At 35.3% G+C, this 25,517-nt stretch overlaps 1 protein-coding gene across 1 annotated transcript in view; it reads left to right on the forward strand.

Annotated features, from left to right (window-relative positions):
• LOC125241882 (5-hydroxytryptamine receptor 2C) overlaps positions 1–25,517 on the forward strand; it is a 67,968-nt gene that overhangs the window by 36,703 nt on the left and 5,748 nt on the right. The window contains exons 6-8 of the mRNA XM_048150567.1: positions 12,167–12,361; positions 13,945–14,114; positions 14,905–15,031. Coding sequence (XP_048006524.1) covers positions 12,167–12,361; positions 13,945–14,114; positions 14,905–15,031 — 492 coding nt within the window. The remainder of the gene's footprint in view (positions 1–12,166; positions 12,362–13,944; positions 14,115–14,904; positions 15,032–25,517) is intronic.

Below are 25,517 nucleotides of genomic sequence, written 5' to 3' on the forward strand. Positions count from 1 at the left end.
AGCTATCAAAGACTGAACCCCTTGCGATTTCCCTCGATTTTCCCAGTGATTTAATAATTTGACGTTTACACGTTTTGCAACATTTTCCATAGTCTTACCGAACACTGAATTGTTCATTAGTTTAAAAAAATCTTTTTCAAAATCAGATGATGCCAGCGATCTCATGTGGGTATTTAAATCTATGTAACTTTTTAACCACATAGACTGCTGAAATTTAAGAATGCGATGTATTTTACTTAATACCAAACCATTCTTCAAACACTGTTTTAGATTTCGATAATGAATTACATAATTAGTTTTTCTATTTAAATTAGGAATCAGTTTTTTTCTTTACAATTACCCAAACAAACGTTTTCAGGACAGAATGGTAAATCTGAATGTGAGTCATGAATTTCGTTAGGGTATTCGAGGTCAACTTCTAATATGAAACCATGATCAGCGTCATCGGCTATATTGAAGTCTGTATCTACATGAACCCATTCAAATTTACCTGTAGGGAGACATTGAGACATAGCCCATCCGTAAAGGTTGTTTGCATCAAAATACATAAGATAGGACGATGGTATGTTTGAATCAAAATCACCCATAAATTTATTATTAGCTTTCGCATATCTGTTACTACATTGCGATATGCCACCTCGAATATTTTTTGCAATGAATGATATTTTATCTATATCAGTTAGGAGTTCTAATTTTATTTTTGTAGTAAATAACATTGCATCCCAACTTAATCCTGGAGCAGTATAATAATGAGCGGGATCTAAACCATACGTCTTAAGACAAAGGTTTCTAAAATTTTCAAATACGTCAGCCAGTAACAAAACATCTGTTTTTAGGTATAAATCGGAGTAATCGCCCATATTTTTGCAACGAAAATGGGACCAAACATCTTTTGCATGATTATAATCATCTTCTGAGATGTGACTATCAGTCAAAGAACTAAAAAATTGTCTTTAGAGGGAAGATCAGTTAACTTTAAAGAATCGTATGATGTCATGTATTCATACGGATACACACCCTTTCGTAATAAGCGTTTAAAATCGTCCTCACAAGTGAAATTCAATTTTAATTCATGAAATTGTTTAGGAAACAAGTTTTTTGCTAGTTTATCAAGACTGCTGGGCATAAATTTAAGTGAATCTACAAACCTCAATTTGATTGTGCGATTATTTATTTGTAACTTCTTAGAAAATGAAATGTATTTTTCTTTGTTCTGTGGAATCAATTCAATGTCCCCTTCCACCAAACCAAGTCCATGTACTATGAAATGACTATCATAGTTACTCAAATTATGAAAAAATACAGGTATAAATTGAGGTGCTTTGTATTTTTCAGAACAAAATGTATGTGCTACGCCTTCGTAAAGACCAGTATGGAAATTGTAGGAAATGATAGAATCACTATTTAAATTTCTATCACAAATGTAACATGTCCTACTCTGAGCAATATGTTTATTATTTTCAATGGATAAAGGCAATGGAGTTTTTCCGAAAGTATTCCTCTTACAAATGCTTTTTAAATCTTTTTCTATGTACTTCATAAATACCTGGGTGCAATCTTTACCTTTGTATGTTCTATACACAGACAATTTATCATTATAAGAACACTTAATATAATATCCAAAACTATATACCTCATGTTTTTGAATATTTGTAGTAGAAGATGTTGTAGGGTTATTTGACTGTGTTGCTATTGGGTTTAAAAAGGCTTCAAAATCAGCATAAACAACAAAAGGCACCCTTAATTTACGTTCGTAATTATCGAAGGTAACTTCATTGGTGGGAACGTTTTCATTGAACCAGTTTTTCTTTTTATCTTGTTCTGAAGGTAAATGTGTGCAAACATGGAAACAATCGTTTTTTTGATGTTTCATTAAATTTTCGTGAGTTGTGAAGTTGGATAAGCATCCATCGCAAATATGAACAGCATGCTGTGTATTTGATAATTGCTTAGATACTAATCTAGATAAGTTTTTGATAAAGCAATAATGTCCGTTACTATTTTTGGATATATACAATAAGTTCAAATGGATATCTTTTCTACACTTTGTTAAATACAATGGTCCTACTATATCATGTTTTTTATTTTGAGAATTGTATTCAATTCCAAAAACGTTTATGCTCATATTATTATTATTTTCAAATTTTGGAATATCCCTCAATTTTATTGGAAAAGTTAAATCTCTAAAATTCAATTTATTTTTATGAACAATATACGATTTAGTACAGTTTGAACGATGGTTTGTTGGGGGTATAATCCTGACAATACTGCCCATCTAAAACATTCTTGATCACTATTTTTTACATTAATAACTGCTTTTTTATTTTGAATATCTCGTGGTAACTCAATATAAGAAGAACCGCGCAACGGATTAAATTTGTTAACATTAACATCTAGATAGTTAAATTTTACTAAACCCCACCCACTGTCTTTTCTTTCAAAGTTAGATAATTTTGTTAATATATCCTTAATCACGGACTCGAAAATTTCATCCTTGTCGCTACTAGTATCAATAATATTGTTACATAATTGGAAATCAAAAGTATTATTGATTTGTTTGCTCTCTTGTGTAAAATCGGCATTTAGAATAAAGTTAACTTTCAATGCAAAATGATTACTAAGGGAACGATCCAATAATGCAAAGATTTTATCTCTATTCTTTTGTAAAATAGTTTCAGGTGTAAAAGGTTGGTAAACTTTTTCATTAAGTAGTATTCTATAAGTGGCCACCCTATTCTTAAACGCATTCTCAATTAATTGAACATCAATCCATTCTAAGTCAGATCTTATAACATTATTTTTATGAAGATTACTGTTTAAATGATTTTTAAAATATCTTTTAGACACTAACTTTTTACATACAGAACATTCAATTTCAGCATTATTATTTGTACTTACAATGACAGAAGGGGTTGGTTTAGATGACGTTGATGATGTAGGCTCAACAGCTAGGCGACTTTTCTTAACAGATACTTCTTCTTCTGTCTCTAAAACTGTAGCCGACCTTTTCAATCCACCTCCTATTTGAGAAGATCTAAAACAACGAAAACATATACATTTATAAATACTCTGATGCAAGATATAATTAAAAATATTTAAATGTTACTTCATTTATACTAACTCAAATCTTTTCGACACTGCTGACAATAGGCTTGCATCATTAAAACACCGTCAATTACATCTTCAGATACAGTTTTCTTCTTGGAATCGTTGATATAATGACCACTACATGGTGTAAAGTATGGTTTAATATCAAAATCTTCCACTAATGTAGAAGGTAACTTATTTTCTGTGTACCAGAGCCTTATACTGTTATGGAAACATTTTAAAATAAATTCTTTACTTAATTGTGCAATCTTGTCACGAGGTAAAGTGGGACCAATATGATAGTAAGTAAAAACCATTTTGGAAATGAACGTCACAAATAAGTATTACAATTATTGAAGCACGGTGGTAAAACACTGAATGATAACAATCTCAGATACCCCGTTTATATATGTGGGCTCTCCCACCTCACCATCAACGTAACAATAAGATCAAGTATCGCCTCGTTAAAAAACTATCCTATTGTTCAGCAGGTAATGGAATAATCGCTACAAGTAGAAACAAGATCCGGTCATAACAAGTTAAAACTCAACATGAACCAGGTATTCGTTAAATGGTTTGAACATGCAGGAACATGAATATTTTAAGTGGAAATAACTTACGTCTCTCCGTGACATTGGCTCACAAGTCGGGCGGCTTCATATAACTCTTCATCTAGTTCGATTACTTCACAGAGTCTTATAAGTTCCGCATCATAAACATCACAGTTCAGAGAATCCATTGTCAAACGAAGCCGCCTCCCCACATTGAGTTTCTGCGTTAAGTAATTCAATAAAGAGTATACATTTTATAAAACAAAGAGGGTTATTACATATTATCAAATGTAGTGGACCGACTTAACACTTTTCGTCATTTTTAATGTGAAACAATGCAAAAGAATATCTTACAAGGAAATTTACTTAAATCATAAAAAGGAAAGATAAGAAATGTGAAACACTTTAACACTATCCTACTGCTATCGTTAAAAATTATATTTATCACTGTTTCTTATTATCTATAAAATATTTTACACATGTGTCCTTAGAAGCTAATTGTTTTGTAATATTATATACAATATTTCGCGTATTTTGTAATTCCAAGTCGTCTTCCAACGCAAAATACTTCAGTCTGACGTCCGCGTGCTTCCAGTGTTCCGTGGATGGGATGTTTTTGATTGTTTGCATATCATATATCTCTATTTTAATTAAGTGAGATGAATACGCCCCATCGTCTTGTCCAGATGATAAATTAGCCACGCCTTCTGGCGAACTTTTGCTTACATTCGAAGACCGTTTCAAGGTTTTACACTGCTTTTTAGGTCGTTCAAAGAAGCTGTCAATATTATTTCCAGGACGTTTCTTTGCGAGGGCTTGCTTAACTTTGAAACCAGCTGTACCTTCCTCATCGGTTGAATCACCCTGATTTTCCGGGTAGTAATAGTTCTTGAAAGTATTTTCAGAGAACTGAAACAATGAAAGACAATATTTTAAACACTATTAACAATTCTATTAATTAAATACAAAGAACACTAGACGAAACAATATTATAAAAAGGCAATATGGGTTACAGTAATTTAAAAAGAAAAACATACTCACGTCCATTGTTGGATCTGTCTATAAACACTTCACTTTTGAACGCACACTCCACTTCTCTATATACCACACTAGATACAAGGAGCTCTGGTACAGAAGGCTGCCTCTACAGGAATACTTATTCAGCCTCGACTCTCTTTGGCTTTTATACTCGTAATATGGTAGAGAGCAGGGGAACGTACCATAAATCTTGTTTCAACCAGTTCATCTTATACCTGAACGCAAACAATAAACTTTTTGTCATTTTACAATACAATAAACATCTATAATAAAGCAACTAAGTTGTTACAATAATAAATTCAAGTCACAAGAATTACCGGTGCGTTAGTCTAAAACATGTTTACACCAGTTAATGCTCTTTGTTAAATATGAATAGAAAGTATCATGCCTTGACATGTTCGTCGAAGGATCTCTTTACCCAAAACCCGAATTATTCAAATAAGCGGAAACAATAAATATATATTATCTTTAAAAATGCACAAAAGACATTTTTATTCACATAGAATTAGCCTTAAACATGTTTTAACCGGTTCTCAGTTTCTCACGTCGTAACAAGTTTATTGAAAGTATGCATTCTCTTAAACAATACACAAGTCATAAAAAATAATAATAGACATAGGTAAGTAAATTATTCAAAGAAGGTACAATAAATAAAGCAATTAAGCAAAAACGCAACTTCACAAAATTACCGAGGTTTATTCAGATACAAAACATTGAAATACATGTAAAAAAAAAAAGTTTGATAAGATGGGAAATTAACTTTTATTAAGACGTAATCAAAAAATTTACTTATTAATCATATGTACAAATTTGGTAATACAACAAAGAGATGTATGATAGAAATAGGTATAAGATATCATAAATATTCGAGAAAAAGAAAGATACGCTAGATAGGATCGTTAAGTTTAGGTATTTGGATAAACTTAAATGTAACTCAGAAGTTCTTAAGTTAAAACGTAATTATAATACATTTCATAAATACCTACATTTATAGAAATAAAAGTAAAAGTAGGTGAAACTCAGTTAGGTTTCATAAAGGTAAGTCTAGACTACTTAGGTTAACTAAGAGTAGGTTTTAATTAAATTTGGTTAGGTTACGAATGGAAAAGTTAGGTATTTTAATTAGGTTAGGTTAGGTTAGAATCGCAATCCATATGATTACAAAGTTATAGTAAAAATTAATTATAAAATACCTATCAGTATGAGACACAAGGAAAAGGTGTGCATGACACTGCCAGGTAGCTGGGTAGGGTAACAATGGTCTAGCGCCGAGTCCAGATCGAACAATAGAAAGGGTCGGTAATCCTTTTGTGACCGTCGTGCACAAGGTTTATTGTGTAAAGAACGTATTCTGTAAATACTAGAAGGAGGCTTCTGAGAGCGTCGAGACCCAGCGCAATGAATCTAAATGGGGGGCTATTAGTTTTTTTTTTTTTTTTTTTTTTTTTTTTTTTTTTTAGGTTCAGTAAGACCATGGATGGGCGGTGGTGGGGTCCTGGGAGCAGGCCCCAGACCCGGGCTGGTAACGGGGGTACCCTACTACTCACAGCGCCCGGTCACGTATGGATGCTGACCGTCGCCAAATTTTCTATATTTTTCAGATCCTATTTTATTTAACAGGAATCTTTTGAAAGCATATTATGCGTACTATCATTAGTTCTCAATAATTTTAGTTGTAACTGTAGTAGCTAACAAAATATTTGAAAATATGCATTGGAACCGATGTGAGTAACACATGCTTCTAGCTCAATGAATTATATTTTTTCCGCAATTGATATAATAACAAAATAAACGGCGAAATGTATGACCTTTTCAAATAATAAGTTTTGACAGTATTGCATAAACAATTGAAGGGATGTTTACAAAAACAACATAACTAACATTTTTTGCGAATTTGAGTTATTTGTATCATAGCATTCATCTAAGCAGGATCTACAAGTAGAGCAAAAGATAGTGTCCAAAAATGACTCCAAGTGTCCAAAATCAGACTCCAAAAATATACCCATTTTACAAAAACTACATATCTACATTGTTTTTTACAAAAAGAACATAACTGTGTACTGTTCACGTAAAAAACTTAATTTTAAATAAACTTAATTAAAAATAACACACTCTTTAGTAGGTTATGTAACTGGAAAATTTTCATAAAACAGGCGACTTGAGGAAATTGATGCAGTTTTTGGTCAAACCATCGAGCCATCAATTTACCAATCAATGTTGTATCCAACGCATCAAGAATCGTCGTCTCTGGAGGTAGATAGCGATGACAACAGCAGCGGATGTGAGGATTAAAATAAATCCACTAGTTAAGTAAGATAAACTTGTACTTCTCTCATATAATACAAAACATAATTTCTATAGAAACTTTTTTTATTTTCTTACAAAAAGAACATAACTAACAAAATTTTACAAAAACAGCGTAAGTGACGAACTTATTTTTCATTTTTTTCCTAAATATATTGGTCTTTGAAATATGTAATCGTATATTTCGGAACTATTGGCCTCTTAATAAAATCACCTATACAATTTTTATCTCCAATAACTAATATATAAGAAGCCATTTAGTTTTTTTCGTTTCCAATAAATTCATGTCTAGTGTAGTTATGTTGTTTTTGTAAACATCCCTTCTATCCATCATACTCACTGCGCACCGTTATATACATGGATGACCATTTTCGTTGCCGTTTTCATAATTTTTAAGATTGTATCTTGGTGCATGACCAATAAACAATAACTTTACCGCAAATAATGTTATGATAAGATTTACAGGACATTTAATATTCTTTCTAAAAATATAAGTTTTATTGATGTATGATATTATTTATACAACCAAGTAATTACGAATTTGGTTTAGCAGGTGTCACTGCAGCCCCGTGACGTAAATAGGTGCTAACCGTCGCCTAATTTTATGTATTTCTCAGATCCTATTTTAGCGATCAATTTGTGAGAGGTATCATTTGAAAGCATATTATGCGTACTATTGTTACTTTTTAATAATTTTAGTCGTAATTGTAGAAGTTTACAAAATATTTGACAATATGTGTATTTTTACTGTAAATAGCATTCGCACTGATACGAGTGAAACATGCTTCTAACTCAATAAATTATATTTTTCCGCAATTGATATAATAACGAAATGAACCGCAAAATGTATGGCCTTTACAAAAAATGAGTTTTGTTAGTTTTGCTTAAACAATTAATGTTAATTTGTCCACCATACCCACTGCGCACGGTCAATCGTCATATAAACGGATGTCCACCGCCATTGCCTTAATTTTTTCATCATTTTACAGATTTTATTTTACTGATTAATTAAGTATATAAGTAAATTCGATACGTGATAGATTATATTTATTATGAATATACGATTAGTGAAATAAAATCTGAAAATCATGAAAAAAGGCAACGACGGTGGACATCCATTTATATGATGGTGCGCAGTAGGTGAGCTGAACAAATTCAAATTAATTGTTTATGCAATACAAACCAAACTTATTTTTTGTGTAAGTCATACATTTTCCGTTTATTTTGTTATTATTTCAATTGCGGAAAACTATAATTTATTGAGCTAGAAGCGTGTCTTATCAATGCCAATGCTATTCATGCACAGTAAAATACACATATTACTAATCAAATATTTTGTAAACTTCTACAGTTTCGACTTGAAATATTAGAAATAAAGATAGTACGCATAATATGCTTTCAAATGATACCTCTCACAAATGTATCAGTAAAATAGGATCTGAGTAACGTAGAAAATTTGGCGACGGTCAGTCAGCACCCAATATCGTGACAGGGCGCAGTGACCCCTGCTAAACCAATTTCGTAATTACTTGGTCATATATTATCATACACCAATAAAACTTATATTTTTAGAAAGCGTATGAAATTTCGCGTAAATTTTTTATCTGTATATGTGCAACTCATGCTCGAAAAAAAAACTCATGTTTTCAAATATTTTGTAAACAGCTACCTTTATAAGTATATTTATTCAAAAATAATTATAGTAGGTTTAATTTGCTTTCAAATGATACCTCTTACATATGGATCCGTAAAATAAGAACTTAAAAATATTGAATACTTTACTACGGTCAGCGCTCATTTTTATGCGACCCGCGGAGTGACCACTACGAAACAAAATTCGTAATTTAATAGTTATATTATCACTTACCAATAAAACTTATATTTTTAGAAAGCTCATGAATCGTCGCGTAAATTTTATAATAACATCAATTGCGGTAACGTTATTGTTTATTGACTTAGAAACATTTTTTACCAGTACTTGTGCTATTCATGCTCGATAAAAAACACATATTTTCAAATATTGTGTAAACAGCTACCTTTAATACTATAGTTATGTATAAACAATTATACTAGGTTTAATTATCTTTCAAACGATACCTCTCACATATGGATCCGTAAAATAAGACCTCAAAAATATTGAATACTTTACTACGGTCAGCGCCCGTTTATGCGACCTGGAGGATAACCCCTGCCAAACAAAATTCTTAAGGTGGCTCGCCTAGGTTACCCGAAGCTCAGGCTGCGTTAGATGGCGTTAATCTGAAAATTACCAGTCTTATTTTTTTTGTGGAGTCGTACAGGCATTTATATACTTTCAATTATGCTTCGCGAACATTTAATATTAAAATTGACGTATTACAACAACATTCAACTTCTCATTGTAACGTTAATCCCCTTAATGTAAATAAATTTACTATTTTACACTATTTTTAAGTACCACTCACACATACAAACAGTGTTTTTGTATTCCTTCTAGTCGATAATTTCACGCGGCGACAGCTTGTTTAAATAGCCTTGCGGTAAATACGTGCCATCGCATGATTTGCATGGAAGTAAGCTCTTTCCGAGACTGTGATGTATTGCCAGATTAGTTACTAAAAAGAAACGTATAAAACATTCTTCAATCAAATTGACTTAGTTTTCTTTGTATTATACAAAAAAGCACTCAAGCAAAAACCTTATTTCTCCGGTATTTACCTCCTGCGTACTATGGGAACACTAATAATAAAGAAATATGCCCGATATGTCAGAATTGTCAAAAGTAATTCACCAATTCAGAGTTTTCTTTTGTGATATAAACATTTTTCGTCGGTTTCCTTAAGTTATGCGGAATGTATTGCATAGTGCAGCATTGTGGAAGTAAATGGAAACCGAAATCCGACATAAGATTTCACAAGTAAGTACTTATTTTACCAAAATGTTCATAAACCTCACTGGTAATCAATTTTCTTCTATTTTGCTTGTAATCTTGGTTAGTTCTAATCATTATATTGTTTTCATTGTCTCAAATGATATCAAAATTCCCGCGAATAGGTTTAGAACGATAAATATGACCTTTAAAGAAAAAAACCGGCCAAGTGCGAGTCGGGCTCGCGCACAAAGGGTTCCGTAGCAGCAAATATAATAAACTTATTATGTCAATTTATACACCTGCCAAAATTACAGTTAAATCAACCTATCTCAAAAACTATAAGAGATACTTTGATCAAACCAAAAATCGTTGTTGCCATTTTGGCTACGGAACCCTAAAAATAATGCTATGTGTGGTTTTACGACTAGGGTGACCAATCTTTTTTCATGCATGGAGCTAAATCTATCAACTTGGTACGGTTTCTATGTTCATAATTCATATCACATATATAATACCAAATTTATTGTTCGTGTCTTTACAAATTAACATGAATAATATTATACATTTCAGTGTTCCAAAAGATGAAGCAAGGAGACAGCTTTGGCTGTCAATTTTGCCGATAAAGGGAAAGATTTCAGAGCGTTCGACAATTTGCAGCTTTGCACTTTAAGCCTGAAGATTATGGCACTGAAAGGAAGAAAGAAATTTTTAAAATCGGTCCAGTGACGACGGAGATATCGTGGAATAAACATACAAAACACGGGCGGCGCTTAAAAATAAAGATACTGTTGTAAAACGTCCTAGTATTTCATTATTTCCCCAATGAAAAAATTATTACTTTGAAAAAAACTTGTATCTTCTTCTGTCAATTAAAAGAAAATGTAGTAGTATGTATGGAATGCATATAGACTTACTGTGTTTTAACTTTGAGGAGAAGCATGAGATACGAGATTTTTGAAAAGTAGTGACGAAATACTTCCCTTATATTTCTGGGACTATTCCCACTAGTTACCACCAAGTTTTACCAGCCCTAACTACGGGGATTTTTCCCACATTGTTAACTACCAAACCACCTGGTTTGGTAGTTGACTAGTTAAATTAGTTTTCCCAGTAGTTCTACCAAAATATTGTTGTGATGGTTTAAAGTGACTGAAACATTTTTTAATAAATACAGGTGTCAGTTAGTAAAAGAAAAGTTATATTTTAAGCCTCGTATTGCAACACTCACCACGCTCTTATTCTGGAACGGTTCTGAAAAAAAAATCCCAGTAGTTTACCACTGGTAAAAACTGTACCGTATTTTGTGGCGTAAGGCAAAGTAACTGCAGAGTGGTGTAGAAATGGACCTTATTGGCGGTTGACAAATTAGTAAGGTGCATTAGAGTAATTCCGAATGACAGAAATGTTCAGATAATTCCGAAAGGGGAATCTTGATATGACGGAAATAATGGTGATTTCTATGCGACTTTCCTAATTAGACGACTTTCGGAATTGCCCTAATGTGCCTTACTTTTTGAGTTTGTGAGGATGGATGTTCACTTTCGTGATAAAACGATTGATCGGATTTGAATTTAATAAGTTACAAAATTAATCAGTCGTATAAACGTAATACGTCAAATTCCGCGGGATATCCCTAATGTATGCTTAATCATGGACACCCTAAAGAAAGAGATGCAAGACCGGCGTGACGTAATTCAAGGTCAAATTTTCTGGCTTCAACGTAATGTTCGGCACGCAATATCCATGGTATATAAGATTCTTGGACTCGAGATGTGAATAAATATCTATGATGGTCGGTCGCCATCTTTCCCCCCCTTTTTATCGACCCGTCCCCCTCTCCTTAAACTAAAACAGGTCAATTCGTAATCTGGAGAGAACGAGGAACATATCCATACTTGTTTTAGGTATTTAGAAGAGATGTCGACGAAAATCGTGAAGGAGACTACTTGTGGCCAAATTGGCTCTAGACTATTAAAACAACTCTGAACTCTTCTCAACTCTTAAACTACGGTTTTTTACATATTTTGACGTATTAATTATCTGTTTTTAGTAGTTCCTTAGAAAGCTTCTAAAATAGAAGCTTATTATCCAATGGAATACATAAGATCTTCATTAGTTATTTACTTTGTTTATTCGGTAAATATTCGGCAATTCAACCGAATTATTCGGCCGAATACGAACATTGAAAAACTTGCCGAATATGCCGAATACCGAATATTTACCAAATATTCGGCCCATCTCTAGTCTGCATCGTATAATTGGTGGCCCAATGGCTCAATATGTAGCTATATAATTAAGTAAAGTACATAGTACTTTTTTACATTTTATCCAACAGCCGTCATGAAAGTAAGACGATGGGTGTAAGTGTTTCCCATCCCGAACTGAGTTACTTAAACGGCGCAAAAACAATAAGGAGTAAAAGAGCGCGTAACGTTAGCACCCAGACTCCGCCCAATATTGGTGTTGAAACCAGAAAGGCTAGGACCAGACCACCGAAACTTATACATGCTCCAAATCCATTGACATTAAGGTAATTTACTTACATAGGATCGAAGTTGGTATCATTATATTAAAGCTTTCCCAGAAAAAAATAACGTTTTTCATTTTGCCTCAATAAATGGTAAGTTAAAAGAATCATCCTATGATGAAAGGTCATTCAGTAACCAAAATTATAAATTAATATTTTTACAATTTATTTATCCAAAAACTTCTTAGTCTAAGCTTCACCCCTGCCATCAACACTTGTACATCTGAATCTGTGATTAGTTTCGAAGCTTACTTCATTTTCGCTCGAAATTATCAACTGATGTTGCATTCGTTTTATGTTTTAAAAGCTTTATGTTGGCCCAATATTTTTAAATGGGCCGCAACGCAGGGAGGATAATGGTATTTTTCCACATATTCGATATTGTTGGACTAATGCCACTCTATAGCTTTCTTTGTGTAGTAATACGTGGCCAAATCAGGCCACAACAGAGCAGGCTTCTTATGCCGTTTTATAAACTGCGACAGTCCTTTTTTTAGGCACTCGCTCTTCTATATATCGCCATTAACAGTACCCTTATACTCCTTATAGGGTACTGTTTTGCCACAAGGACAAATGGCCTGCCATGCCAGAACTTTCTTGGCAAATTCATCAGTTTTGATAACCTTGTACTCATCATCGATAGCTTTTCTGTTGGGTCCAGAATAAAAATGATGCCCGGGTTTAAGTCTTATTTGCAGTAAAAATAAAGTATTTTATGTGATTAGTTTTGAATATTGATTTCTTGATCTGGTTTTCTCTTCTGTTGGCTGCTTGGTATTTCTATTTTTTAATTTGATGAATAGACTTTTGTGATTATTTTCCTTCACTCGTTGCGCTGTAGAGTTCGAAGTTTTAAACTTTTTAGCCAAATCCGTTACTGAGCTAGGACTGGTTTTCTTTGCAAAGCCGCTATGAGTTTCTTCTCAATTTTTCAATCTTCCCTCTCTTACGACCACTTCCAGGCCAGCACCGAATCCCACCAGTCTTCTTAAATCGTTCAGGCACCCTTTGAACGGTTCTTATGCCGGTTCTTTGCTTTTTCGTAGTATTACCTCCATATTCGACGTGTTTATATGTACACTACATTTTTGTGCAACTTTTCTTGGGAAGACGACATTTTCAAAATGTATTTTATTTCTAGTTTTTTTTTCGTAATAACTATTAATATAGGATTGTACCTTACAAATGACAGTATTTTTTTAAACCTTTTTGATTGGAAGTTTTAACGTAACGTAATGTATAAACGACATTTTTTTTTGGGACAAGCTTTATTATTCATATTAATTATTGAATATTATCATCATATTATTATTCGGTTCTTAAAAAATTAAATGCCAAATATACCTTTCATTCCATTCCATTCCAGCATCAACGTGGTATTAAAACGTTGTACCTAATGACATCAAAATCAGTTGGTCTGTAAAAGTTGCTGACAATTAAATCTCAATGACAAGAGGTGTAATTTAATATTACCACACAATAAACTATTTTCATCTGGAACTCTTAAACCAGAATTTTATATATTTATTACTTTATTAGTGTTGACTATATTAAACTTGTAATTTTACGCTTACTTTCTGTTACAGATTTCTACCTTATCGGAAAAAGGACCGCGCCATGAGCGCTAATGCGGTGGCAAATGAACAAAAAGCCACTAAAGTGCTCGGCTTGGTATTTTTTACATTCGTGTTATGTTGGGCTCCATTTTTCCTACTAAATATATTATTTGCTTCTTGTCCAAGTTGTTCTGTTCCGGGTAAGCAATCTTACGAGTAGGTATTTTTTTCAGACTTATTTCATGTACCTAGTGTGTGTTAGGGACATCATAATAAAAAAATATGCCTTGCAGTATGTTTTTTACACGCTACCTTGAATGTATTAAGTACATGAATTCCTTAGTCTGGTCAGTTGACCGTCTATAGTATTTGGCAATTTTAAAAAACTAAGAGGGGCTTTACAGAAGTTCAGACAGCTACTTGTCCAAGCAATATTTTAGTTTCGTTTTGACTTTTTAATTTTTTTTATATTATTTTATTTTTTATTGCTACCTATGTAACGCGGTCTTAATGGGAACGCAAGTTTGATTATTTTTGCACTGCGTGCCACGGTTTTGGAGATACAGCCATTGAAGGCTTTTATGTTTAGTAGACTTTTATTTTATTATTAATAAAAGAACTATACATGCGTCGCCGTGAAGTGGGCTTGCCGGCTTCGTATCCCTGTCGGCCTATGGCCTATAACACTCAGCCGGCAACCCCTTACTTCTCGGCGTCTGCGGTAATGTTACTAACTAATCCACTCCTTAAATCTTAGGTATTTGGTTTTCGATGCATGACCTGGTTTATTTAGAGTGGTCTGTTAAAAAATAGGATATGGTCACGCCAGGGTTCTGAGATTTGAGATCATGACTCACAATGCGTAACGTAGTACCTAATTCATAAATATGTATGAGATCAGATATTTTAATACATTCTTCGTCTAGACGCAAATCATTTGCCGTTTCAAGAATGGCCCAATTTAATTAAATTATGTACCTGTTTTTATAGACCACGTGGTAGACGTCTGCCTTTGGCTTGGATATGTTTCATCGACAATCAATCCCATCATCTACACCATTTTCAATAGAACCTTTCGAGCTGCATTCCTGCGGTTACTTTGCTGCCAATGTTCAAGGTAAGTGCCCAAATATATTTTTTTTTACCACACCAACTGGTAAGGGCTGTCTAGTACAAAGTAATTTCATACAAATTTTAACTTGATATTTTAAGCTGGCTGGTAGAATTTATTGAATAAATTGATGGATTTGATTTAGTTTGATGTTTTATAGTCATTATTTTGTTCGTGTTGGTGTGATAAAAAATTTATGTTTCACTTGGTGGCAAAGTTTGTTTAGACTTCGTGCTCTGGAACTCGCTTCGCTCGCGGTTCAATATTGGAATATTTCGCTTAGTCGGGTATCAATATTGGCACGTGCGGTTAAACAACAACTTTAACCCCTTGTAAAACAAACACATGTGAGTACTTACACCTTTGAAATTCCCTTTCGTGGTAATACCTAAATGTTTTGATAGAACATTGAACATGCAGGACATTGGCATACCATTGGGATCGATTTTTGAATTTCGAACGCACGAATTCGCCGTTCGAAAGTCTGTGGAAAACGACGTAATGCTATTTTTGAAAAAGGACGCCTAGTAATTTTTAATCTAGTGGTAATGACCACTCGCTTTCGATTCTGTCAGTAGAATTTAAATCGCTAGTACTGCCGTCTAAAGGAGAAAAACCATAACTGACAAAAAGTAAGTTTCGAGAAAAAGCCAAAAAACTTTGCGCTCTTTTAAAATAGGATAAATTCAAAAGACAAAGTTGAAACTTTTGTGATAATAATTACTCGAAATTATTTTTTAAATGATACATTGAGATACTTTTTGAGATAGGATGCATAGCTGAATGTGCACGTCGCAAAATGAGCACGCTACGTATACTGGGTTTATCGTAAAACGTGCAGATCTCATAATGAAGACATCGCAAAATGTACAGATCGCATAGTGAGCACATCGCAAAACGTGCAGGTCTCACAATGTGCACATCGCAAAATGTGCACTCACATCTCATAAGGTACAGATCGCAAAATGTGCACTCAAATCTCATAATGAGCACATCGCAAAATGTACAGATCGCACAATGAGCACATCGCAAAATGTGCAGGTCTCATAATGAGCATGTCGGACAATCGTAGTTCCATTTAATCTTTGGCCTTCCCACGCTGGGTCTACCGGTACGTGGACATTTCATGAACCCTGAAAACAATCGTTTTTCAGCGTTCATGTAAGTATTTGCTTTGGATGGTCGCATGAAAAGAGGCACTTGCCGGGCTAGGCCGGGAATGTTGTATGGAATTTTTTGCCGGCCACTTGTAAAGCAGGTGAAGTGACCGCACCGGCAACGAGGTACTTCCCGGCTGCTTTTTTGGAACGTAACTAGAGCATTTCATTGCATGTTTGAGAAATGTGCTTGAAGTACTTATCATAATATTGTTAACATAGATGCCAGTGATGCACTCTGGTGGCAAAAGCTGAAATATTCCCTATTGAATTCTATTCCGTTGAAAGAACCCTCGAGTCATCGGCCCTACTTACTATGAGCACTTACCTGCCGATCTGAGAAATGAGCCATGTGACGAAGCATTTAAGCGCAAATTGAGAAACCTTTTGTTAGATAACCCCATGTACTCTGTAAATGAGTACATGGATTTGAATTTTTAATGACCGATGATATAATTATACCTATATTTCTCTGTTATATAATATTTTCTTGCTTCGTGATAATTTCATGATATTGTAACTTAATTTATTAATTTTATTTAGCTTGGCATGTGTATTTTCTTTCTTTGTAAATGACGATCCTCATTTGGGAGACACAATTATTTTTATTTGGAATTTATTATGTAATTTTTGACGATCATGATGAGAAGATAAACATAATTTTGACATGTAGCAAATTTATAGTGTAATTTTTATCATGAAATAAAGAAATCTAATCTAATCTAATCTAATAAAATCCATTATGACGGACTTAAAATTGTAAAACTTCTTCATTACTGGCTTACAATCCTCCATGCTAGTTTTGTTACATCTTTTCTGTCATGTGTGACATTACGTCAAAAACATTATTACATCAATTTAACGAAATACTTATTGTGTTTATCAGAGGTTCTGACGTGATTGATCGAAAACATGGATATTAAAATAAGTGTAAATCAAAAAGGCAATAAGACATTGCTTCACGAATGCTATCGTTATAATTTAAAAAAGGAAAATCCAAGCGGTAGTCTTTTGTGGACGTGTGTGAAGAGGTCTGATTGTTGTGCGTCTGTAACTACTAACAATGTAATGAATGAAATAATACGAAAAAGTGAGCACACCTGTGAATCTAATGATCTTCAGAACGATATCTATATGTTGATAAAAAAAACGCAGGAGGATGTTTGTAACGACATGGGTCCTGTCCAACAAATATACGAGCGCAATATGGAAGACTTGCTGTTTAAGGACGATAAATACAGTGACCAATTGCCACATTTTGCGGCAGTTCGCGATACACTACACAGAAAAAGAAAAACATTTTTAAACTCAAAAACCACTACTTTTAAAAAACTCAAAGATGTTGTTGTTCCAAATTCATTGGCCGAATCATTTTTGTTGTGTGAAGATGGGCAGGACGAAAAGATTTTAATCTTTTGTTCATCTCAAGCGAAAAAAACCCGACCAAGAGCGTGTCGGGCCACGCTCAGTGTAGGGTTCCGCAGTTTTCCGTATTTTTCTCAAATACTACTGAACCTATCAAGTTCAAAACAACTTTCCTATAAAGTCTTTATAAAGTTCTACTTTTGTGATTTTTTTCATATTTTTTAAACATATGGTTCAAAAGTTAGAGGGGGGGGGACGCACTTTTTTTTCCTTTAGGAGCGATTATTTCCGAAAATATTAATATTATCAAAAAACGATCTTAGTAAACCCTTATTCATTGTTAAATACCTATCCAACAATATATCACACGTTGGGGTTGGAATGAAAAAAAATATCAGCCCCCACTTTACATGTAGGGGGGGTACCCTAATAAAACATTTTTTTCCATTTTTTATTTTTGCACTTTGTTGGCGTGATTGATATACATATTGGTATCAAATTTCAGCTTTCTAGTGCTAACGGTTACTGAGAATATCCGCCGACGGACGGACGGACGGACGGACAGACAGACATGGCGAAACTATAAGGGTTCCTAGTTGACTACGGAACCCTAAAAATTATAAAAAATTCCGCGTTTGACTCGTGTTTTAGAGACGGCACATTCAAAGTTTGTCCCAAACCATTCGCACAGCTCTATACAATCCACGTGGATTTGTTTTCTGATGGCAATACGGTAAATGTTGTTCCTGTGATCTTCGCTCTGTTGCCGAATAAGAAGCAAAGTACTTATGTACGTTTGTTTGGACTCATACGGGACAACTTGCATTTAATCATGCAAGAATAGGTATATATGTGACGCTGAAAAAGGCCCAATCAATACAGTGACAAAAATATATCCTGAAGCGAATGTACATATTTGTTACCAGCATTATAAATAAAACCGGCCAAGAGCGTGTCGGGCCACGCTCAGTAGGGTTCCGTAGTTTTCCGTATTTTTCTCAAAAACTACTGAACCTATCAAGTTTAAAACAATTTTCCTAGAAAGTCTTTATAAAGTTTTACTTTTGTGATTTTTTTCATATTTTTTAAACATGTGGTTCAAAAGTTAGAGGGGGGGGGACGCACTTTTTTTTCCTTTATGAGCGATTATTTCCGAAAACAATTATAATATCAAAAAACGATCTTAGTAAACCCTTATTCATTTTTAAATACCTATCCAACAATATATCACACGTTGGGGTTGGAATGAAAAAAAATATCTGCCCCCACTTTACATGTAGGGGGGGTACCCTAATAAAACATTTTTTTCCATTTTTTATTTTTGCACTTTGTCGGCATGATTGATATACATATTGGCACCAAATTTCAACTTTCTAGTGCTTACGGTTACTGAGATTATCCGCGGACGGACGGACGGACGGACGGACAGACAGACATGGCGAAACTATAAGGGTTCCTAGTTGACTACGGAACCCTAAAAAGCTGTTTGGGATAATGCTAAAGCGTTTGGTGTCACCCAAACAAGTGAAGAAAGGAAATTGGTGCGCCTAATTACAAATTTGCCAATGTTGCCCGCCCGTTTCATCGGAAGTGCCTGGTGTGACATCGTTAACGCACTGCCAGATGAAGATAAATTCACCTGCTTTATTGGATATTTCCAGACGAATTGGTATCCAAAATATAAATCGTCAATATTAAGTTGTGCCGAGTCAAAACACAGGACCACAAATATAATTGAAGGGTGGCATCATCGTCTGGACATCTCTTGTAGACGTTCTGGAATGTTGAATCCTCCACGATGATTGGCTCGTTCATATTTTCCCACCTTAGACCATAGACAACGGGCACGAGGATTGGTAGATTGACGATCCAGAATGTGTGTCTAATCGGAGCTATTCTTCACTCGTTTCGGAAAATATCTCGGAACTCGTGAAGTAATGACATACTTTTCGCACTAGCATCAAATGTACTATTACCTGCCTACTTTTCTTTACAAAAAGTAATGAAATCCCACCATAAACACGTAAAAAAGGAGAGCCTAGTTCAATACAAAAATAATGGAGATCTAAATGAGTGCCAACTTTTATGCACTTGTGGCTTAGATTCAACAACTCTCAATCTCATATACACTTGTAACAGTTATAGTACCTACTCGTAAGTCGTGATCGTGCGGCGGGGCGGGCAGCGTGGCGTGCAGCGTCTTGGTGCTTTTTGCAGCGTGCACTCAGGACGATTACATACATTATTGGTTTGTGTTTTACATGAACGCCGTACGATCCGCCCGCTGCACGCTCCGCTCGAGCGTCCACTCAGTGGGGCTAAGATGCCAATGCCGATAGTCTGATGAGCCTATAGTTATCCACATATGACAGCTATTACCGCGACGGAACTGGTACAATTTGTCAGATTATCAATATATAGCATTACCTACCAGCAGGGGCGGCTCACTCCGCGATTCTATCGCCGCGCTACAAGTACATGCCGGCGGCCGCGAGTTCGCGGCCTGATCAGGGGTGGCGCGCGTTCTCACGGAACGCACGTTCGCACTTTCTATTGTTACATTACGTAGCGAGTTTTTTTCAAGGTTCATATGCGATGTCCACGTGTGGAATGGCTAATAATGCTTAGTTAAATAGACATCATGAATAAAATAGGACAATCTTACACTGATCTTATTGATTAAGTCCCACGGAAAAGTTCAATAAGGCTTGTGATGCTGAAGGCTGTAACAAAAATATATAAATACTGTATATATACCTAGAAAGTACCAAAGACTTGAATATATAGTATAACTATTTATCTGAGAATTAATGCGTTTTAAACCATAGGCAACCCTATCCTCCGACGCTGCGCACGTGCGGCTCGTTTCTTTGTTAGAATTTTGTAGGCATTTAAAAAGGCGGCATTTCGTGAACATCAAAGCAGTGGGCCTTCTGTACTTGTACTATTATATATTCTGTGCTACCAGATGACATCGTGGATACTCATCTTAGTCCTACATGCCTTGATTCAGATAAAAATGCTGGCACGATAATTGCATATCGTTCCTATGCATAAATATTTCGCGACCTGCACTTTTTACGATATGCACATTTTGCAACTTGCACTTTTTACGATGTGTACATTTTGCGACGTGTACATTTTGAGATCTGCACTTTTTCACGTGTACATTTTGCGACGTGCACTTTTCACGATGTGCCTATTTTGTGACATGCACTTCTTACGATGTGCCCATTTTGCGACCTGCACTTCTTACGATGTGCCCATTTGGCGACCTGCACCTTTTGCGATTTGCTCTAGTGCTCATTTTGCGACGTGCACATTCAGCTATGCATCCCATTACGGGGTCAAACTAATCTAGGCAGATTGTTGTATGTGTAGCAAAGAAAAAGGGAATGTTACATACCTAAAAAGAGAATGTTACGCCCTCAGCAGACAAAGTGTAAAGAATTTTAGAGCAGGTTACCTGGGACCAAAGGAATTCAGAAAAAGCCATGACCCTCATCATTTAACATGATCGGGAAGCTCTCGAACAGCTGAAAAATCTTAAGATTCTAGGGAATAATTGCATGGAAGATCCTCATTGGTCAAAGAGTATCCGAAATAAACCCCACAGATATAAGCTAAAAGAAAACACCTCACTGACCTCACTGAATAATAAAAATTGAACCGTACATCAAGATTGCCCTGCCGCATCATATTCATTAATTTTTATCATCCGTTTGGTAGTATAATTATGTAACAAAACAAACTAAGTATTTATTTTTGTAAACAACATAAATGTGGCTTTTTGCTGTTGTGTTGTATGGCTGTTGCGCATAAAGAAAAATATGAGATATTTGACAAAAAAGTATCCCTTTTTTATTGCGGTTTTTTTTTAAAGTTTAGGATAGGTGCAATAAATACTAAACAAATGGAATTATTACGGTTTTTGCATGTTATGAAACCCAAGATCATCTAAAGTACATTTTTTTTTGTTCCAAGATCAATTTCTCGTCCTTCATTTATCCGAAAATTATAATTTTATTACTTGCCCTATTGCGTAAAGTTTTAGAGAAGTATGATTTGAAAGGAAGTGCGGAAAGCGCCATACTCCCTCCCCCTTCCCCATCCTAAATGCAGAAAGGCTCTCGATGCCTCCCGGTCCGAATCTACTCAAAACTATAACGCTACAGTCCCGTGTTCGAATCCCGGTAAGGGCATTTATTTGTGTGATGATATTTGTTCTTTTTTTTTTATACTACGTCGGTGGCAAACAAGCGTACGGCCCGCCTGATGGAAAGCGGTCACCGTAATCTATGGACGCCTGCAACTCAAAGAGTGTCACATGCGCGTTGCCACCCCATTAGAAACTTGTACACTCCATTTTTCTGTGTTAAATACGCAGAAAAAGGAGTGTACAAGTGTTCCTGAGTCATGGGTGTTTTCTATTTATATAAGTGAATATATTATACATATCGTTGCATGCCCACAACACAATCGATCTTGGGCTTACCCTGGGACTCCATCAATCTTTGTAAGAATGTCCTATAATATTTATTATTTTATTTTATTTTTTCTATTTTAAAACCAACCAAGAACAACTATTCCGTTTCAGAGCTTAATCAAAAAGTTCTTTGCAATAGCATCCCTACTAATACGAAGCAGACAGGAGTAATAAATACGTGCGACGTACGCGCTACTTATTCCAGACGAAAGTAATCGATCGAGCCTCGTGCGCCGAAAAATCCGACCAAAATCTGCACTTGAGGGGCGCGAGGCTCGATCGATTACTTTCGTACTAGCCTGATAAAGCATAAATGACTGTCGGTCGCGTTTAAGAAATAAACCACAACTTCCCTTTTTTGAAACCGTTACTCAGCAGGAAAAGCATAAGAAAGAGTCAAACGAGTTAGAAAAGACCCGAGGGTTAACCCACCATTTTATATGGAATGTGACAGATGACAGCCCACTAACCCTGAGTTAAGTGGTTGGTGCAAGTGGGCCTTAGACACATATTTGCGTATATCAAATCAACATTTATTTAGTAAGTTAAGTTTACGGTCAGAAAGACCTCAGGATCGCCGCTTAGCGGAAAAAAATATTTACGAGTAGAAAACCCTCATTAATTGAATCAGATTGTTCCGAAATTGTTCTTGTACGGACTGGTTTTTAAAGCATATCACTGAGGGTCAATAACATCGATGCGATCTCACGAGCGTTGTCGTGGACCTGCCCGAATCATAGTATTCTCCGTTTAACGAAATATCAGTACATAGTATGTGTTGTATTGCACGCGCAGGTCTCTCACCGCCGCGCAGGTGTAGTCGGGCCATAACTCGACAGTATACACGCTTGTACAAAAACTGAGGAACAGCTGTCTTTTTACGCTGTCACTACATTTGGTGAATCTTCTAGCCAACATGTTTGCCCTTACTGCGGTGGCTCGCCTCTGCCTTTCTATGTCCTCCTGGTCTTTTAAACTGGACAACAAGATGTGGCCAAGATATTTGACTTCGTGTACTTGAACTCCATCAAGCAAAAGAGGTGGTACAGGTGTGGGCATATGTGCTGCCTCCATGAGCATAAATTCAGACTTGTCCGGATTGTATCTCATGTTATGCTGGCTGGCGTATCTCTCGCATTCTGCAAGTAACTTACGCATAGCTCCCACAGATGGTGCTAGTAGGACCATATCGTCTGCATAAGCGATGTGATTTATCATTTGCCCATTGATGGAGCAGCCAACCTCGGTACTGGTCAAAGCCTGCGACAGTCCATCCATGTACACGCTGAAGAGAGCCGGAGACATACTGCCTCCTTGTCTCACGCCACAGTTTAGCCCGCTCGCTGTGGACAGAGTTGATTTCCATCTTACTACGTTCTTCTGCTGGGAATACCACTTCTCCAGTATCTTAATAATTGGCGTGGGCGCTTTACGTTCCCGTAGTTTATTCCACAGCAATTGGTGGTCAAATACAACTCAAGTGGACTTTCTATCACTACAGGAGTTGTGCCATCAAGATGCAGAACCAGGACCCTCAAAAAGGAAAAAGTAAAATCTAACTAATTCTGTTTTATTTTTCTAATTTACTAAACTTCAAAATTTTGTTGTATTTTATTTCTTCATTAGTAATAGTCAAATCGATGCAAAGTTAGCTTAGACAATTTTTTTCAGATAAACGGATATCAAAGAAAGTAAGATCGAATAGATAGCACTTTCAACCTAAAACTTTTAGCGTAAACTATTTTACCTTAACCAATCTACCAGACTCTTGGCTTCTCTATTTATAGATTTTTTTGTTCACCAAAGTAACTATTCGTCTTACTGACCTTTATTTGCACTAAAACTAAAGAAAAATAAATTTTATACAATGTTATATTGCAATATATATCATATCATGAAGTATTTTGCAGATATTTGTCTAAAAATATTGGCAAAACGCTACATTTTATAAATGCGTCAAAAATTAACCATAACGTGCAAGTTGTGAAATTTTTTTTTACATTCCGAGAGGTAAATACAATTCTAATGTAATACTAACCTTAATAAACATATAATGTACATTTATGGCTTTTTTGCACAGAAATTGAATAAAACATATGGTTTTTCTTCTTCTGAATTGAACGTTGGACTTGAGAGTAAGGTATGAGTAAAATAGCACAAGAGCATCACTTAGTACCTTTCTGTCTATGAATATACACTTATGCTTTTTCTTTGCCAAAAATGATGTAGTTTTAACGAAATAGCATGCAGTTATGCTTGTCTAAATCGTAATTGGTTAGAGATATCTCTACAGCGACTAGAGAGAAAAATCACATTTCTCTTCCTGATGAGGGTGTCAATCGTAAAAAATGTCAGTTATAGTTTTTCTCCTTCAGACGGCAGAGTAGTGGAGATATTATTGAACGAATTTCACGAAATCGAATGGCCGAGATTCAAAAATCGACCCCCTGACCTCGAATGTCGAATTCCGCGTACGTACAGTCTCCGTACGTCCAGTTCCCCGTACGTCCAGTCTCCGTCTGATGGCACATTTAAAAGCGCACCAAGCCCTTTCGTCCAAATGTACACATTGCACTTAAACAGCAAATCTAATATGTTTTTCCCGTAGTATATGGATTACTGCCAAATGAAAAGGAATAAACCTACTACCGCTTTTTTAAGTTGCTGAAAGAGAAGCTTGGTGTATGCATAACAGATTTCAAATGCGATTACGAGCAGGCACAAATTAATGCCGTGCAAGCCTTGTTTCCAGAGGTTCGAATCTCTGGCTGTTGGTACCATTTTTAGCAGAGCAATATGGAGACAATCAAAGAAACAAACTAAAAAAACGAAAGAAGGACGAAATATGACTAGAATAGTATCCCTTCTGCCATTGCTTGCACTCCAGGGTTAGCACATAATTGCCTCGAGAGTATGTCGCCGCGAGATAGACTACCCGTCCTTATGTCTTTAATACAGTTAGAAGAAGACGTGTGATCTATCTCGCGGCGACATACTCTCGCGACCATCATGTGCTAGGCCTACTGCTCATCAAATTACTGCAGCATGGGAATCGATAAAAGAGTGTACTCCGCAAACCGTCATAGTGAAAAAGTTTCAAAGATATTTTCAAAAGCAGTGGATAAGAAAAATTACACATTACACCTGAATTTATAAGTTGCGCAGAAGCGAAAATAAATCGTACTAATAACGCATTGGAGGGTTGGCACTACCGCATTAACATGAAATTGCCACAGACCCTAACATTTACTTTTTCATACACTATACAATGTATGAAAAAGGAGGCAGCATATCACGACCTGAAAATTTCGCAAACTATATACGATGCACCCAAAAGAAATAGAAGACCTATAGACATAAAGTTTGACAGACAATACTTACGACTTCTGATTAAAGTGAAATGCAGCCTATAAGATTCTTAGTCATCCATTTACGCCTTGTTCTTAATATTAAAAAGAAATCCCATAAAGAAAGAAAATAAAAA

This window comes from Leguminivora glycinivorella, chromosome Z (genome assembly GCF_023078275.1).
Source record: "Leguminivora glycinivorella isolate SPB_JAAS2020 chromosome Z, LegGlyc_1.1, whole genome shotgun sequence".
Taxonomy (NCBI): domain Eukaryota; kingdom Metazoa; phylum Arthropoda; class Insecta; order Lepidoptera; family Tortricidae; genus Leguminivora; species Leguminivora glycinivorella.